Source organism: Cinclus cinclus, chromosome 1, assembly GCF_963662255.1.
Source record: "Cinclus cinclus chromosome 1, bCinCin1.1, whole genome shotgun sequence".
NCBI classification, from domain to species: Eukaryota; Metazoa; Chordata; class Aves; order Passeriformes; family Cinclidae; genus Cinclus; species Cinclus cinclus.
Window position 1 is genome coordinate 15987486 of NC_085046.1, and position 16672 is coordinate 16004157.

The 16672-nt window shown below is 41.6% G+C and overlaps 1 protein-coding gene across 13 annotated transcripts in view; it reads left to right on the forward strand.

Annotated features, from left to right (window-relative positions):
- Positions 1 to 1581: 1581 nt before the first annotated feature.
- Positions 1582 to 16672, forward strand: part of ABI1 (abl interactor 1) — a 79166-nt gene continuing 64075 nt past the window's right edge. For 12 of the 13 annotated variants that reach the window (XM_062507202.1, XM_062507226.1, XM_062507259.1 and 9 more), the window contains exon 1: positions 1582 to 2351. In XM_062507202.1, coding sequence (XP_062363186.1) covers positions 2235 to 2351 — 117 coding nt within the window. In that variant the 5' untranslated portion in view covers positions 1582 to 2234. Of the gene's footprint in view, positions 2362 to 3898; positions 3940 to 16672 lie in introns of all 13 variants that reach the window. The other variant, XM_062507218.1, reaches the window with a different exon arrangement.

Sequence of the window (16672 nt, forward strand, 5' to 3'; positions counted from 1 at the left end):
GGGCAAGGCCCTGCACATCTGTAATTTCTTTTACAGGGGCAGCTATAACATCTTAGGAAGAGCCAACAACAATTGTGCAACGTTTGAGGATGTTAACAGCTTCCATGAAGCCACTCTGTGACCTGTAGGCAATTACAGACTCATCCAAGCTAATGGGTGTTAAACAATTTGCAGCCAAAGTGAATAGAGAAATTGAATTTGTCTTTGTGTTAATATGTAGGTGGAAACAAGGAGAAATCAGCACTGGAAACAAGGAGAAGCCAGTGCCCAAGGAGGGTTCTGATCACACTTGCCCTGGGACACATTTAAAGCTTGCCAATATCTCAATGCAAACAAATTGAAATATTTTACACTAAAATGAATCCAAAATAAAGTGTTTTATTGGAAATTACATGCTGCCTTAAAGAGAGGGCAAGTGAAACCCTTTGGAAACAATTTTGCTAAGCTGCCAAGTAAATTAACCATTAGAAGATAGCAATGTAGGTGTATTTTTATACCACAGCAAGTGCAGCAAACGTACCAAAAGACGTACCAAAACGTACCAAGCTCCTCAAAGAGCTATCAAGTACTTTTCTTGGTAACTGTCTTGTTGTTCCCACACAGGGGATATTTTTTATAACTGCAGCTGCAAAGAGTTTCCCAGGCCCACCGGTCCTTTCCAGGCTCCCTACCTTTCATCTTTGTTTTGACAGTTCTGGGCTGAGATGCTGGACTTTGCTAACCTCAGAGGTGAAGGGAGATCTATTTTTTCCCCTCTCCACCTTGATTTAGAGACAGCAGCAAGAACACCAAAGCATCCTGACCAGAAAATACTGCAAACAGGAGACAGACTACAGAGAACGTGTAAAATGTCTCACGATTATGCAGAGGTGAAGCAGTCTCCTCTTACTATAATGTACTTGAGACTGCGTTTTTTCTGAAACATGCTGGCTTTTTACCACTGTGTGCATTTCTCTGGGGCAACTACTAAAATGCAAGGACTAACTGTGTTTGTGCTTGTGACTGCAGACACACAGAACATTGCATGAACAGTGGAGCCTTGGAGATGGCTTCTTCTGGGCCTGTTACTCATTGCAAAAGCAGGCACAGACATCCCAGCAGAGCAGTCACCTGCTGTTACTGGCTTCTTTTCCAGCACCATTGCAGAATCATTATTTTGTTTACAGAAAACACAGGGAAGGAAGATTGTACTAAGTAATCACCAGACCTTTGTCTTCTATACCTTTGTAAACAGCCAGAGGAGGCCCTCAACAATGATTAACAACTGAGGTAAATGAATGGCAGGAATACTGTATTTATCTCAGCCAAGTATTTAAGCTCTTCTTAGGAACCTAAATCCAGGCAATACTAATAGTTAGTAGTTATACTGAGCAGGCCTTGATGAAGATCTATACAGCCTGGATTCAGTACTTCTCCCTCCCGCTCAGGGGGGAAACTCTCTGGAAGGGACCAGTTGCCCCAAACCATGATCCCTCTAACATCCTACCAGTCTTTTCTCATCTTTGGAATGGTCTGCCCAGGGAGGTGATGGTGTCACTACTCCCCGGAGGTGCTTAAGGAAACACTGGATGTGGCATTTAGGGCTGTGGTCTGGTTGACATGGTGGTGTACAGTTAATAGGTTGGAGGTTATAGGTTCATTTATAGGTCAGAGACCTTTCCCAGCCTAACTGATTCTGTGATCTTCCAAACTTCTAGCCGGCCAGACGGCCAGAAAACCACAGGAGTGCTTCCCTGCCAGACCCTTCTGGCTCTCCTGCAGAGGCGCTGCCTCCGGGCAGCACTGTGAGGCCAGGGGGTTTTCTGAGCGGGGCGGGGGAGGGACATCACTGTCTCCCCTGGTCCCTGGGCTCCCAGAAGGGCAGTCCGGCTGCTGTCCTCCCGCCGCAGGAGCCGGCCAGGCCGGATCACTCCGGGCCCCGCCATGTCCGTCCGGCCCGCGGGCGGTGCCCATGACCGGCGGCCGCCCCGCGCATGCGGCCAGCCCTGCCTACAACTCCCGGCCGCCTTCGCACAGCGAGGGCGGGATTTTCCTCTTCTTTCTTGGTTTGACTTTTTTTTTTTCTTTTTTTTTTTTTTTTTCCTCCCCTCCCCTCGGAGGGGGAAGGATGGGTGGGGAAAGCGAGCGTTCACGAAAGCGAGGCGAGGAGGAATCCCACAATACCAGGCGGGTTGCGAGCCCGGCGCTGCCGCTGTCTCTTTAATGCAAGAGGAAGCGATGCGGAGGGGTGGAAAATGGCAGAGTTGCAGATGTTGCTAGAGGAGGAAATCCCTTCTGGCAAGCGGGCTTTGCTCGAGAGCTACCAGAACCTCACTCGAGTCGCCGACTACTGCGAAAACAACTACATCCAGGTGAGGGGCGGCGGGGCAGCGCACCCGGGGCCGGCGGCGGCGCTCGGCGGGGCTCGGCTCTCCGGTGCGGACGGCGGGGCCGGAGCCGCCCGAGGGGCAGCGGCGCCTGGCTGCCCTCGCCACGGCTCCCGCCCCGCAGCCGGTCCCTCGGGTTTGCCTTTTCTTTCAACTTTCCCAGCTGAACGGCCAGGCTTCCCTTCCCCCGCTCCAGAGGGGAAGGGAGGGGGTTATTATGTCAGTCCGGCTCCGAGGGTGTGTCTTTTTCTTTTTTTTTTTTTTTATTTTTTTTCCCTCCCCCCCCTCCCCCCGACCAGTATTTATTTATCATGAGTCACATCCCGGAGACCTCCCAGGGCTGGGGTGGGGGCGAGCGAGGCGCGAGGGCCCCCGAGTCTCTCCGTGCAGCCGGCTCCAACCCGGTATCCCGGGTTTCCGCACGGCTTCCCGGCGGCGGGGCTCCCTCCGGGGGCCGCGGACGGGCCCCGGGGCGGCGGTGGCCGGGGCGGACGCGCCGCACGTGGGGCGCGGGTGCCGGGCGGCCCCGCACCGCGCTCCGCCGGGGCCGCCGCCGCCGCAGCGGCGCGGGGAGCGGAAGGGGCCCCGCACCCCGGTGACATCCCGGAGGAGCTCGGGACCCGCGCCGGGTCCTCCTCGGCGTGCGGGTCCCGGCGGGGCCGAGGGAACCGCGGTGCTGCGGGTCCGCAGCGCTGCCGTGAGCGGCGTGCGGGGGCAGCGGGCTGCCCGTGGGCTGGCACCGCCGTGCGGGCGTCAGGCGGTGTTTCAAAATGGCAATCTGTGCCTCTCGCCGCCTGCCCGGCTCGAACATCCTACAACAGTGATTGCACACCGGGTCTCTCTTGCTGGAAGAGGCTCCGTTGGTTGTAGCGTCTCTCCACCGGTCGGGTTTTTTTTTCTCCCATACATTGCCAGTGCTTTTTGGCCTTTTAAGTCTGCTTTTGTGAAGCTACTTTAAGCACAATTTACTCTTATTATTTTTTCAGGATTTCATCACGTGACTATAAGTCTGCGTATTTAGTCATACTGATCTGGATGCAGAAGCATCCAGAGATGCTGAAACTCAGCTTTTTTTTTTTTTTGTAAAAAATTTGAAGGGGAAAGGCAAAGAAACTTTACTAGACATCAAATAGAGTGAACTTATTGACTCTAATACTAGATCACCTGTGATAAGTGTTTAATACGGGTTACTAATGTGTTTGGTATCATCATTGCTGGTAAGCTATCTTACTGTTTTTTTAGTTATGGAGCAGCAAATATGTAGCACATCTTTAATAATATGAAGTGATTTTTTTTCATGAGATATTTGAATTAAAACTGCTCTAACAAGCCATATTTTCGAGGGGTTTTTTTGTTTTTTGTTTTTTTTTTTTTTTGTGGTATATGAGGTAGTATGAGTTAATGTCTATTTATGCTTCCGAGTTGTTTGCTCCACCCAGAGAAAGCTGCTGATATAAATGCTTCTAAGAGGCGAGGTTCATTTGGTTTTACTCATGGGAAATATGACAAATACATGAGTATGGTAATTGCAGCACAAGTTTTGACGTGTCTCCTTCTCCTGACTTTTCCCTATGTCAGAAAGGTGCAGAGGATCTTCAGTTACATCATTTTTTTTCTTCAGTCATAAAACTTGTCTTTTCATACTTCCATTAAACAAACCAAATAAACACAACACTTGAGCAAATTCCCATCTGGTCATTTGGGGTGGCATTTCCTTTTCTTTTTTTTTTTTTTTTTAAATTTGGTAGCTCATTTTCACCTCAAGAATCAAGGTCAGCTGGATGTGGGATTGGTGGGGTCTGTTTTATCTTTGTACAGCTGTGTTTATCCCTTTTGAAAGGAAGCTGGAATTCTAAAATTCCTAATGCAGTCTTGTACAGTAGCTTTGAAAAATGTATATACTTCGCTTGTATTTTACACATATTCTACATTTACTCAGTAAAAATGGTAAATGTATTGATAAAACTATGAATTTTTTAAAATGTTTGATGAAGGTGGTTTTTTTAATCAGCACTTGATACGAAGCCATCTGCTATCCAGTTGGACTACTGAACAGATTATACTGCCAGTGCCTGTGGTGGGGACACTGCCGGATTAGGCAATATGACACAGGGCACTGGGTTATGAGATTTGGGTGTGTGGGTATTGTGGGGTGGGAAGGGAGAAAAGGAAAGGAAGAGGCTTAACCAATATACGATACCAAATCTCTGTGTTTAATATAATTGAGAATTTTATTTAAAAAACAGACCAGAATAGAGAACCTGGCTATGAAATGAATGTTAAAATACTTCACAAGTAGCTACACATTGCAATTTACCTGGTAGCATGTAGCTAGTTCAGTTCAGCCACTTTGAATCTGGAGGGATTTCTTTTTTTTCTGTGGAAAAAGCTATGTGCTCCATAGTGGTAAAATTACCGTGTGCTGTTACCCACTCTGAGTTGTGCTACTGAGGTGGAATAGGTTTGTCAGACTATTCTGAGTGCTGGCACTGACAATTTATAGTGATTGTAATAGGAGACAGAATGATGTTCTCAATGTTAAGGTTTATATTCTTTACTGACTTAAACAGGAAAGTAATCTCCCACTCCTAATTTTGCTGTATTCAAACTATATATATATATATATATATATATATATATATATATATACACACAGTTTATTTTTATATATATATGAAAATACAGGAATTTTGTTTTGTCTTTTTTACTTAAGCTGAGAATAATTCTGGTAAAATTTCAGTCATGCTGATTTTTTGAGGAAAACTTTTCTTCAATGTCTTTAGGGATTCCTGAAGAGGGGGGAGAAAGGGGAAAAGGGGGAAAAGCTCACCTGGCTGGGTTTTGACTCCCTGATGGTGAATGTAGCTATGTGGAGAGTAAGTATCCTTTTCTTGAAGCATTTAAGAAAGATGACAGCATTCAGGAATCTCAAGTTCTGAATCGCTGTTCGTAGAAAAGCAGGAAGCAGTTTCTTGCTAAGGCATGTTGCGACTATATCAGAGTGATGGCTGGTAACAGTTTGCCCTCCAAATCGTGTGTATTCTATTTATCTAGAAAGTTTATTTGTTAGGAAGAGAAAATAATTCAGGAGAAATAAAGCAAATAAACTTCTAACAAAAATCTGCAGTGCAAAAAGGAAAGTACAGTATGGTGGCAGTCATGAGGGAGATGGGAGAAAAAGGGAGACACAAAAAAGTAAGGAAACCAAATGTAGAAGTGGTAACTGAAGAACATTGTGATGTTTTCGTAGTGATTTTGGCTTTGAATAGAATAAAAGGGCATTATAAGTACATAAATATATTTAATCTCTGACAGTATTTAAAATCTGATGTTTCTGGTTGGAAGCTTCCGTAACAAGCAGGTAGAAAATTAGATCCCTCCTTTAGTTCAGAGGCTTAGGCTCTGAGCAGGTTTTGAACCTTAAATATTTAAGGCATATTTTTGCCTTCTGGAGTAATTTTTCTTATATATGGATGTATTAATTTTCAAATAAATATTTTCAAAATGAAAGTTCCCCTAGCTGATGTCTTCCCCAAATCCTTTTGCATGAAGGTATATTCTGGGACCAGCCCTTTTGGTAACTTTGTAACCAGAAGGCTGTCTGAAAATCTGTAGCATAAAGCTAAAGATGCTAGTGAGGCATTTCATCAGTATTCTAGACAGTATGTACTCGATCAGTACTGTTTAATACAGAAATAACAAGGAGTTAAAGCATTTGCAGTTCCAGTTATGGTTCTTCATCTGAAAAATACTAGCTTCCATAGAGATTCTCTAGTCATTTTTCTGGCTGTAACGAGTTATTTTGGTGTTTTAAGGAACTTATTTACAATAACTAGCTTATGAAGCGTTAGAATGACACAGGAAATCAGCTTCTGCAATGTTACTGCACTGATGACTTCCTTTTAAACAACTTCAGTTGACTGGTGTATCCCAGAGAGGCCTCTCTGTGCTATAAAGCACTGCTTACAGTTCTTCTACTGTCTAAATCAAGTGTTCCTTATAACCCTGTTTATGCATATGCAGATATACATAGTTTTTGTCAGTCTCAAGCTTCTAGACCACTTGTGAAAATCCATTTGTAATTTTTGTTTTTAAGCTCAAATATAATTTTAATATGACTGTGAGAATCTCTAAACAAATAGCTTGCACTCCTTGTGTAAATTCTCATCTTGATAGTCTCAAGTGGGTAGATTTAGCAGCTTTAGAAAAATAAATTGAGAGACCTTTTAAGGAAGTAAGTGCTGTGTTGCCTAAATGTGTGTTTTTCTGTCATGCTACTTCCTTCTGTAGCTTCTGGCTTGTATGTGGAAACTGAACAGTGAATTAACAAGCTATTCTGGGTAAAACAGATGAAAGCATGGACAGATCTCAGTTGCAAAATAATTAAAGTACCTTTTGAGTTGGTAGAAAAGTAAATGTGTGGCATTGAGCAGAAGTGTTGCATGCAAGAATTTTAATACATATTTGTGTTATATTCCAAGGTGCATAGAGGATCTATTTTTGCGTGGTAAGTTGGATGTTCTACACTTCTATACAGTAAATATTTCCTTTCCAACACTAATGAGCCTTTTTTTGGTGGCTTTTCTTCAAACATTGGTAGATGGTCCAACACTTGGTTTTATTGCCTGGCACATGGAAAGTGGCTTAACTTAGTTCAGTACAAAGAAGTTCACTCAGAATGTCTAATTCAGGAAATGAGCTGCTCTAAAAGGATAAACTTCTTAAATTGTCACTAATACAAATCCTTTATATGCTGTGAGAACTTGCATGCTTTTATGTTGATAGGTTAATTCGTTTGTATTGAGAGTAAATACAGTAATATTTTTTTCTTCCTTGAGTTCCATTGCTAAATTTGGAACGTTTAACAGAAAAAGCAAATTTAGTTCATTGTCTGTAACACCAAATATAGTTCAAAATTAGAGAGCAATGAGATAAAATACTAATGTATAATCTATTATGTTTTGTAGGTTTAAATAATAGTATTTTAAAAAGGTGTTGCATTATACTTTGAAATAATGTTCTTTTTAAGGTAGTTGAAGCAAATGTTTACCGGAACTATAAAAGGCACTAGCTGTTCTGTGTATGTGTGTGTGGGGTTTTTTTTGTTGTTGTTGTTTTTTATTTTTTTTTTTTAGAATAATAATAATATATGTACGTGTTGGTAGGTTAGGCTTATAGCTCTTCTGTGCCTTGTGTAGGTCTTCCTGTGCAAGTGTTTTTGTGTTTTGGAAAATAAAACTTTAACTCATAGGCAGCAATAAGACCTGATTCACTGATTCAGCAAGTGATTACACTGAATTTAAAGAGAACGAGTCCTGGGGTGTTGTATGTCTAGTTTGTGTCCAAAGGAGATAGATGATATGAGATGAGCTTTCCAAATATGAAATGTTTCCATTAAATTTGGTATATTTGGTTTGGTTGGCTGATGGCTGCTATTCCTGCTCCATTTTTCATAAGTGCTGCCTTAATCAGGTGCAGTAAAGTGGATTTGGATCAGCTTTTACAGGTGCATATTGTTTTTTCCATAAGGGAAGTGCTCTCCATCCCTTCTGTTTGTGCACAGGAGAACACAGGATGTCTGTGGTCAATGTATGCTGAGTGTGATCCTTGCTCCCCGTGCTGCTCTTGCTGTGCAACAGTCCTGTGGAACTGTTGGAAGGAAGAAAGAAGTGTGATTAAATGGGACAACAATCTAATACTTCCCCCTGGTTCTCTGGGAGGTTGTTACAGTAAGTAGCTCTCCTGGTAAAGAGAAAATAGATAACTTCTTGGAAGGCCTCAAAGTGGTTAATGAAGGCAGTTGTAATGAAGGTAACAGTACAGGAGCAAGCTGAGTACAAGTAGGAAGTGTTATACCTCTGAGGGCAAACTTTCTGTTAGTATCTAATCTAAGTTTAACAGAAAAAAAAGCCTGAACTCTGAAACAAAAGAACTGATGCAACTTCCCAGTATCTTTGTTTAGCGTTTTGAACTGTGATCATTTTATAAAAGCATAAATGGAGGCATGGAATTTATAACTGGGTCATGGAAGGTCATATAGGGACATATCGTCAGATTTGAGGACAGAACCTGATTGTGTGGACTTCCACTGCTGTTCTCTCTGCACCCGACCCCTTTCCAGATTGCCTCTGTTATACTGCAACACAGCAAGAAGTGGGTATCCACAGAAACACAGAGGCAGTGTAATGACTCTTTCAGGAAAATATGCACCTGAAACCATCATTGAACTCATTAGCAGCAATTACTTTTTAAGGATTTTGCATATAGCCTCTCATCAGAACCTTGAGATTCTAATGTTTTGCTTTGTGAACCTCAGGAGTTACATAACTCTCACAGCACTGTTTGTGTGTTGGTGGGTCTTGGCAGAGGCATGAGAAGATGCCGCTCTATTTCTCGTTAGTGAAAGCAGTCTGTCTTTGACATTTATGGTGACCGAAATCTTGCGTTGCTACGGAATGGTGGGGTGGCAACTATATGGACCGAGTGTCAGTCCTGGCATAGCAAGACAGCCTTGAGGGTAAGGGGGTATCTTGCTCTCTCTGCTTGTGTTTAGTCCTTATTTAGTGCCTTGGAGTCCAAAGGAGTGTAGTGTGGTTTTTATTGTTGCGCAGTAGGAAATTACTTGTGGAACGCCGCTTACTCAGTGTCCAGGCTTGTTAATAATTACCTGAGCATTCTTGTTCTCCTTAGCGTCTGTGTTCCCTAGAGTGGTCTTCCTTTGATGCTATTCCTTCCTCCCCAATCCCACATCTGAGCACTGGTGACAGAGGCAGGTGGGCTTGGTCAGAGGGATCCTCACCTCTGTCCACCCCTGTGTAAAGGGAAGTAATTGCTGGATTTGAAATGGTAGGTAACTGTGCCTCAGCCTGGTTCCTCTGATTTCCAGACCTGGCTGGTGGAACAGTGGCTGAGACTTGATGTCTCCTGTGGGTTGCAGGAGTAGCCCTTTGCAGCTCAAAACTTGCAGAGAGCCCTTGAGAGCCAAGACCAGGGTGCTGTGGAGAATAGGTCATGGTGTGCTCCTGAACACAGCACTGAGCAATATGGTACTGTAGTGGCTTTCCTCTTGCATCCCAGCCTGTCAGGGGGTCCTGACTGTGCTGGAGGGGCTCAGTCAAGTGTTTTGTCAGCTTAGTGCCAGGTTTTGAAATAGAAGATCCAGCATTTCTAACAGGTGGGCTCTTTAAAGAATCAATTTATTATGCAGCAGATGAAAACAGAACTCTGAAATCTTCTTCCTGATTTTAGAGGGAACGTGTTATTTTCCTTGGGAAGAGTGTAATGCCACCTTTCTTTGAGACTGCTAATAGTGTTGCTCATTACTGAGGTGAGCCCTTAATACTGTTAACAGGAGCCATGCATGCTTGCTTTGCAGAATAAATGTTTGTTACTATGATGCTGATAGTTCAGAAGAAAAGTAGGGATGGGGAATCCTGCATGAGACTTTCAACTTGGAGTGAAACACAAGTATAGCATTTTCTGGTACAACTTGTAAACTTCAGCAGTTTGTATTAATGTGAGTTGGAATTGGTAGGTTACCTGCTGGCTAAGCTAAAGAAGCAGGTTAGCTTAACTCTGAAAAGGACTGACTGTTTGCAAGGGGACTTTGTTTTTAATAATATTCTTGTCAAAGATTCCAGATATAATATGTTTAGTAAGTGCTGGGGTTTTGCAAGTGGAAGAAATATCTGAAAATCAAAACTTCCTGTAGTTTGAGCCTTCCCTAGGATAAAGTCTCTTCATAACCTCTACAGATGATGTATGCCATGCTGTGTCTTCTGACATTGTGGAATATTTTAAAATAACAGTAAAGGTTCTCTCTTCTGTAGTGAGATTGCATCTTTCTCGTGTTTATTATGTTAAGATAACAGATATATTTGTGATAGTGTCATCCCTTCCTCTCTCAGCCCAAAATAATAATTTCTGTATACTCTTTTATACAGCAGAAGTTAAAGTGCAAGCATGCTGTTCTGTGTGCAAGGAAGCTCTGATACTGTAGTGATGTGCAGTTAAAGAATTAATGGGAAGAGATTCTGTATTGCTGTCCTAACTTCACTGTAACCTCAAAGACACCTAGAAATAAAATGTGGTTACTTTTGTTAAGAAAGCAGGAAGGCCTCTCAGAGGAGTCTTACTAAAACAAATGTTGGTTTGACATCCTTAGGGTTGAATGTAGTGTTCTTACTGGGTGGTCTTAAAGTTATAAATAGTTCCAAGGGAAAAAAAAGTTTGTTTACCACTTGAAGCATAACAATTCTTGGAAAAGAATTGAAGTTTAGATTGTGCTGGCTACTTTCACACCAGTGTTTCACATGCTAATACTTTTTATAAGCTATGCCTTATCAGACAAGTATGGGTTTTTTTGTTGGCTGCTAATTTTTTTTATTTTTTTTTTCCCCACAGATAATCTTTTACCAGATGCATATTTTCATTTTCTGATCTCAGTGTTGTACTTTGGGGTCAGCAAATCTGCCAAGCAGTATTTGTCCTGCAGCAATCATTGTCAGCCATGTATCTTATTTGACTTTGTTGTAGCAGGTGTGCTACAAGTTAATACTTGAGCTGTGGTCCTCGTGCAATAGTTCTGTGTTTTCTGGAGCCTATGATAAGAAAATATCTGCATAAAACGAAGAGGCAACAGAAGAACAAGGTGTCCAGGCAGGTGCATCAGATTACTGCATGAACATCTAAGTAGCTGCAGAATGCCATGCCATGGCTTGTCTTTTCACATACATAGTAATGTTAGTTGCTCTTATGTCACTAAATATTACTAGTGATATATCTCTCTTTCCATGTGCTTCTCTTAGGCTGTGATCTTAATATGAATTTACTGATTTCTCGCTCCTCAAGTTTTCTGCTTGCTGCAGATCGCTTGTTAGACCTTTTGTGTCTCTCATTGTTAACTGTGTCATTTCAGATCTGATCTGGAAACCTATTCTCCCTTGCCTATTTATTTTAATTAATCTCTTTCTATTATTTAACTTCATATTTTACTGCCTTGCAACTTATATTATGCAGATATTTTTCACTATGCTTTTCTAGCAGTTTCTACTGGCATGGGTTTGCTAACTACCTGGGGAAGCCATGATGAGCAGGATGCAGAGAAAATGGAATGCAGCTGAAAGACAATGTGGAATGGGACTGACATGATTTTTAGTAAAATTCTTAGGAAGCCTCTTACATTTATATGCAGCCTTCTTTATAAGAAACCTGTCTTCTTCAGGAAACTGGTCCTTTTGTTACTCGTTTGAGACTAAGGAATAAAATAGGCATAATTAAAACTTACTCTGCTCGGAGGGCTTTGGTTCCCTCAGCCAAAGGAAGCGGAAGTGAATGTGTCAGGAGGACTGGCATTCTCATAACATGTATATGTCCACAAAGCAGAGCTGGACCTGATCCTAAAAGGGTTTTATAAAATATGGTTATAACCTTCAGGGTTTCCACTGAAAAGCTTCATGGCAGGTGGCTTGGATGGTGCTTCAGTCAAAGTCCAGAGAGTATCAGACTAACAGGTAGAGATATGGTGGATCAGTGCACTTAGGTTGACAAGATCTTTGAGACCTGGCTGGGGATTGTTCAGCTTTTGATTTGCTGTCTGACTTGCAGGATTTCTAAATCTCTGGGAGGAGCTATTGTTTCTATGATGCCAACTCCTGGCTTTAGCCGCATTAGATAAAATATGTGTCTGGTTTGGAAGTGCTTGGCTCTGCAAGGGCTCTCTTCAAATACCGTGGGTGTATTTCCTGCTGCAGCACACCATATGTTCTCCCAGCACTAAAATGATGTGGTTGCTGCAGTAGTCCTGGGATTTGTCTTAAATGGCAACAGATTTTAAATCTAATTTCTAAGGTGTCTAACTTTGAACATTAGAGAAATTGTTGTTACCATAGATGTATTTGAAGTTGGGCTCATACAATGCAGCTTACTTTGTAAGAAATCTTGTATCTCTTTAGTAGTGGTTGTAATTTCTAAATGAATTTTCTAATTAATTAATCTTTATCAGTCTGTCCTTTAACCAGTGGAGAATGATAACCAGTGGAAAGTTTCCTAGCACACATTCCCTCTTTGAAAACCTACTCCCCATGAGCACAAACTATAAAATCAGCTCTTCTCCATACTCTGCAGTGAATGAATATTGGCTATTCAGAGACTGAGGGAGGTATTTTTGTAATTTTGAGAGAAGCTTGTTTGCTGGGGATAGAAGCCAAGTATGCAAGGATATGGTACCTGTTGATTTCTGCTTCTCTGCTGGAGAGAGAAGTTGCTGGTTTTGGTCCTGAATGTCATGTGTGGAGTATTTAAATGTGTTCCTTGGGCATGGAAGAAACTTTGAGTGATAATCTATGTTGAATAACTTTCTGCCATGCTGATGGAAAATGGGAATGGTTTGAAGGATAACTGAAAAGCAGTTTGAGGGTCTTGAGAGTTTCTGGTGGGAATAAGAGCACAGGAAGAATGGGGAAGAGTGTGTAACCTTCCTTCATTATATTCAACCATTCTCTCTTGCTAACTGTGGTGCTGAGAAGGGCAATGTGCAAAGCAAATACTGTTACTATTTGTCTCCTGCCTACAGCAGAGAAATAGCTTTGCTTTTTTCCCAGATTGCTGTAAGGGCTTACTTACTGCAGCAGCAGTGGGAGTGGGGGAGTATGAACTGAAACAGGTACTTTTACTGGCTGCATAACATCCCACGAGGCCTGGGGGAATGAATGTGGGGAATACTGTGAGTCATACTTGTCAGTCTCATAAAGCAGGAGGCTTTTTAAAATTGGCCTTGGAGGTGAAGAGGTGTTTAATGGAGCACTTGTGCAGGAGTTATGCAAATAGAGAACATAAATAATGAGCAAAGGCACTCATTTAAGCTTCTTGCCTCCTCAGAAAATTACTAAATGCAAACAACCATTGTGAAAGTTAAGAAAAAAGCATCATTATTTAAGTATAATCAGTGCAAAAATGTGGTCATCCATGATGATAAGAAAATTCTCCTTATGTGAATAGCAAAATTAATTTCTGTAGCTGTTGAACAGCAAACAGGCTTGTTGTCGGTCTGTTTGGTTTTTGTGCTTTCCAGTTTCCTTTGAAAAGCAACAAGGCAGGATGCTGAAAAGCAGTTCCCTAACCCAAGAGCTGGTGGGGAGGTAGTATAAAGACCAGTCTCCAATTTTGCTTTGGATGTATCTTCAGTGTTTAGGCTGGTTTTGTATAAAAAGTTTTTTATTCTCTGTCCCCCTATTCATGCAGGATTTAATTTACATGTAAATACTGTGTGTTCTTTGGTAAAACCAAAAGCGTGTTTTCAGAGTATGGCTGCATTTTTTTTTGTTTACGTTTATTGACACAGCAACTTCTTGCTGTTTTAAATTAGAGTTTTGAACAGAGATTGTGAAATGTAATTGTTTCGGTCCTGGGCTTGCTTGGAGATGCTCACATCATAGTAAGAATCTCATCTCTGATAGTAAGCCTTACCAGCAGACATAATGGGTGTAAAATTTTCCTGGACTACTACTTCTGCCTCTTGCAGTGTAGAGAGGCCATCCCAAGCTTTGAAGCATTTGGAAATGTCATATTTGCCATCCCACATGCTGCTCCACTGCTCGTCTTCCCCTGTGTTTTAGCCCAGCTTCCTCCTGGGTATACTGATGCAGAGGTGGTGGCAGTGTGGGTTTGGGTAGATACAGAAGTCTGGTGATGTGTTCCTGTTATGACAGGACTGTTTCTCTGAGCACAGCTCCTCTGTAGCTGTAATAAGGCCACTCAAGCTGATTACAGAAAAGATAGCAAGGTGTCCTGATGGCCCTATGAAAAGTGCTGAAATAGAATAGTTCAGATTTTGTTTTTCTGCTGGAGAGGGGAGACAGGGAGTGACGTGGATATGACTGTTCTTATGCATCTGGTTGCATGGAAGCACAGTTCTGCTGTCATCTGTATGACTCTTTGCACCTCTTGTATATGCCTAAATGTGCCCTACATTCTAAATGAAGGGGAAGGAAGCTGTCTTTAAAATCATATGAAGGTGCATCTTAAGAATGCAACTTCAGTGCAACTTCAACACCTGTTAGAAAACTTTGCTGTAATTTTCTGCAAGAGGCATTGCAGCTCTATTTCTACTTGAACTACTGCTGTACTAGCTACCAGCACAGCAATTCTCACCAAGGACTTTATTTAGAAAAGCCGAACAAAGAAATTCCCTCACTCCTGAACTTGATGCTGTATTTCCTGTTAAAGAATTTGCTTGCTTTCTTCTGTTGGTTTGTGAAATTAGGTTTTACCTATTGCTGGATGTGGAGATTACTATATTTATTTAGTTCTGATTATCTATTATTCTGTTCACTTTTTTGTGGGGAAAGAAATATTATTGACTCGCTGTTCCTACTCCCTCTCCTTCTCCGTTCTCCTGAGCTATCAGTTTTGCTCTGTGTGATTTTTAGAGGAGATAAATTTCTACTTGCTGCAATTGAAATAACCCAATATGTAAGTGAGCTTCTGCATGTAAGGTTTTGAAAGGTTGTTGCTAACGAGAGGAAAAAAAAATTAACATAATAAAAATAATTATGCAAACAGAAGCTGGATGTAGTGTGCTTACAGTGACTATCAAATAAAAATCATACAGTCAGGTTCAGGAGAATATCAAAGTCTGACTAGTATTTACTGTTTATGTGATCAGATAGAAACAGAAACTAGGTTGATTTTTATCCAATTACATGCAGGTTCTTTTAAAAACAATCATTCCTTGTATTACTTTATTACCATGAGATCACTGTATAGCCTGTGTGCTGTGTGAGAGTATGTCTTGTGCTGCGAAACAAGCTAGTATTAAATTGTGGGAATCCACTAGTTTCTGGTCTAAGTATTCTGCTAAGTACAGTGAGTATGTGAGCATTTTCTGCTGGACTGAGTATATTCATCTTCAAGACACTAAATAGCAGTGTAGTGATACAAAGCATGAGGAGAGAATTTGATCCTATAATGGCCATTGTTTTCTTTGTTTTAAAAATACTGTGATGTTTGGGAACTGCCTGAACTGTAAAATCTGGGCAGCAGCTGTGTGTCTAAAGTGGCTCTCTTGAACATGAGAACTGTTCCTGAATTAGGAACACGTGCAATCCAGAAATTTGCTGATTGTCTGAAGGCCAGTGTGACTCTTGGCTCTACGTTTTGTTACCTTGAGATTTTCCCTGGAGGCGGACAGGCCTGCTAAGGATTTTTTGTGCTCTCTTTTCCTACTTCCCTCGCTGTCCTGAAACATCTCTGACATCTTCATGGGGAGGAACCTGTTGCAGTGCAGATTGTAGCTTTCAGTCTGCTTGTTTTTGGACCAATTCTGTAGCAGATGCTGACGTTCAGTGTGTTTGTTTTGCACACAGATGTTGATGTTACCCTGTTCTATGGGTTTGGAGCACTGTTGACATAAAATAGAATACCAAGTTAGAAGGGTGTTGGAGTATATAAAATAGAAGGCTCTCTCAGTCCCTCAGAGAGAGAAAAGAATGCAGGGATTGAATTAAAGCCGTTAGAGAAATTCAAGTATATTAAGCCACATAGACATAAAGTAGAAGTGTAAGTTTTAGTTTTAACTAAGTAGGAATATACTTTAAGTGCCTTAAGAGAGTAAAAAGCCCTAAAGCCTAATTTGAAGTTCAGTAACTTAGCTCCAGGCATAACAAAAACAAAGCAGAACATTGGCTGCATTTCTAGATAGAACAGATAGAACTATATGTATAAATTATGTCTAAGAACTGACACTACTTTTGTACTTTAGAATTGAGCTCTGATAGGTGTAGGAAGAATGTTTTAGAATCATGTTTCTAACTGATTGGATGATTTATGAATAAAATCCCCTGTACTGGGGTGAGAGAGGAAGAAGAAGAGAAGAAAAAGAAGAAAGGTGTGAGAGTTGCTCTTCCTGCTTCTGCTCAGGACTCTATCCCAGAAAGCTTTAAGGATGGACTTCAGTACTGTGAACTCTCTGCCTTCGAGACTGATGTATTCATGCAATAAACAACTTTACAGCAACCAACAACTGCTCTTGTCTCTTGAAGACCCAGACCCATGAAAACCTTGACAGAAGGAGACCTTAAGAATCATCTGGACTAACTTTTCTTGGGCAGAAGAAAGCATTATCTAGCAAAGATGTCCCCGCATTCTGTCCAGTTGAATATTAAAGATGTCCAGTGCTGGGGATTCTACCAATAATCCCTGACAATATTATTCCAGTGTCTGGTTGTTCTCATTGTTAAAACTTTTCCTATTGTGTCTAATTGGAATCTCCTCTGGAGTAAATTGTAGGAAGGGAGATTCCATCTTTT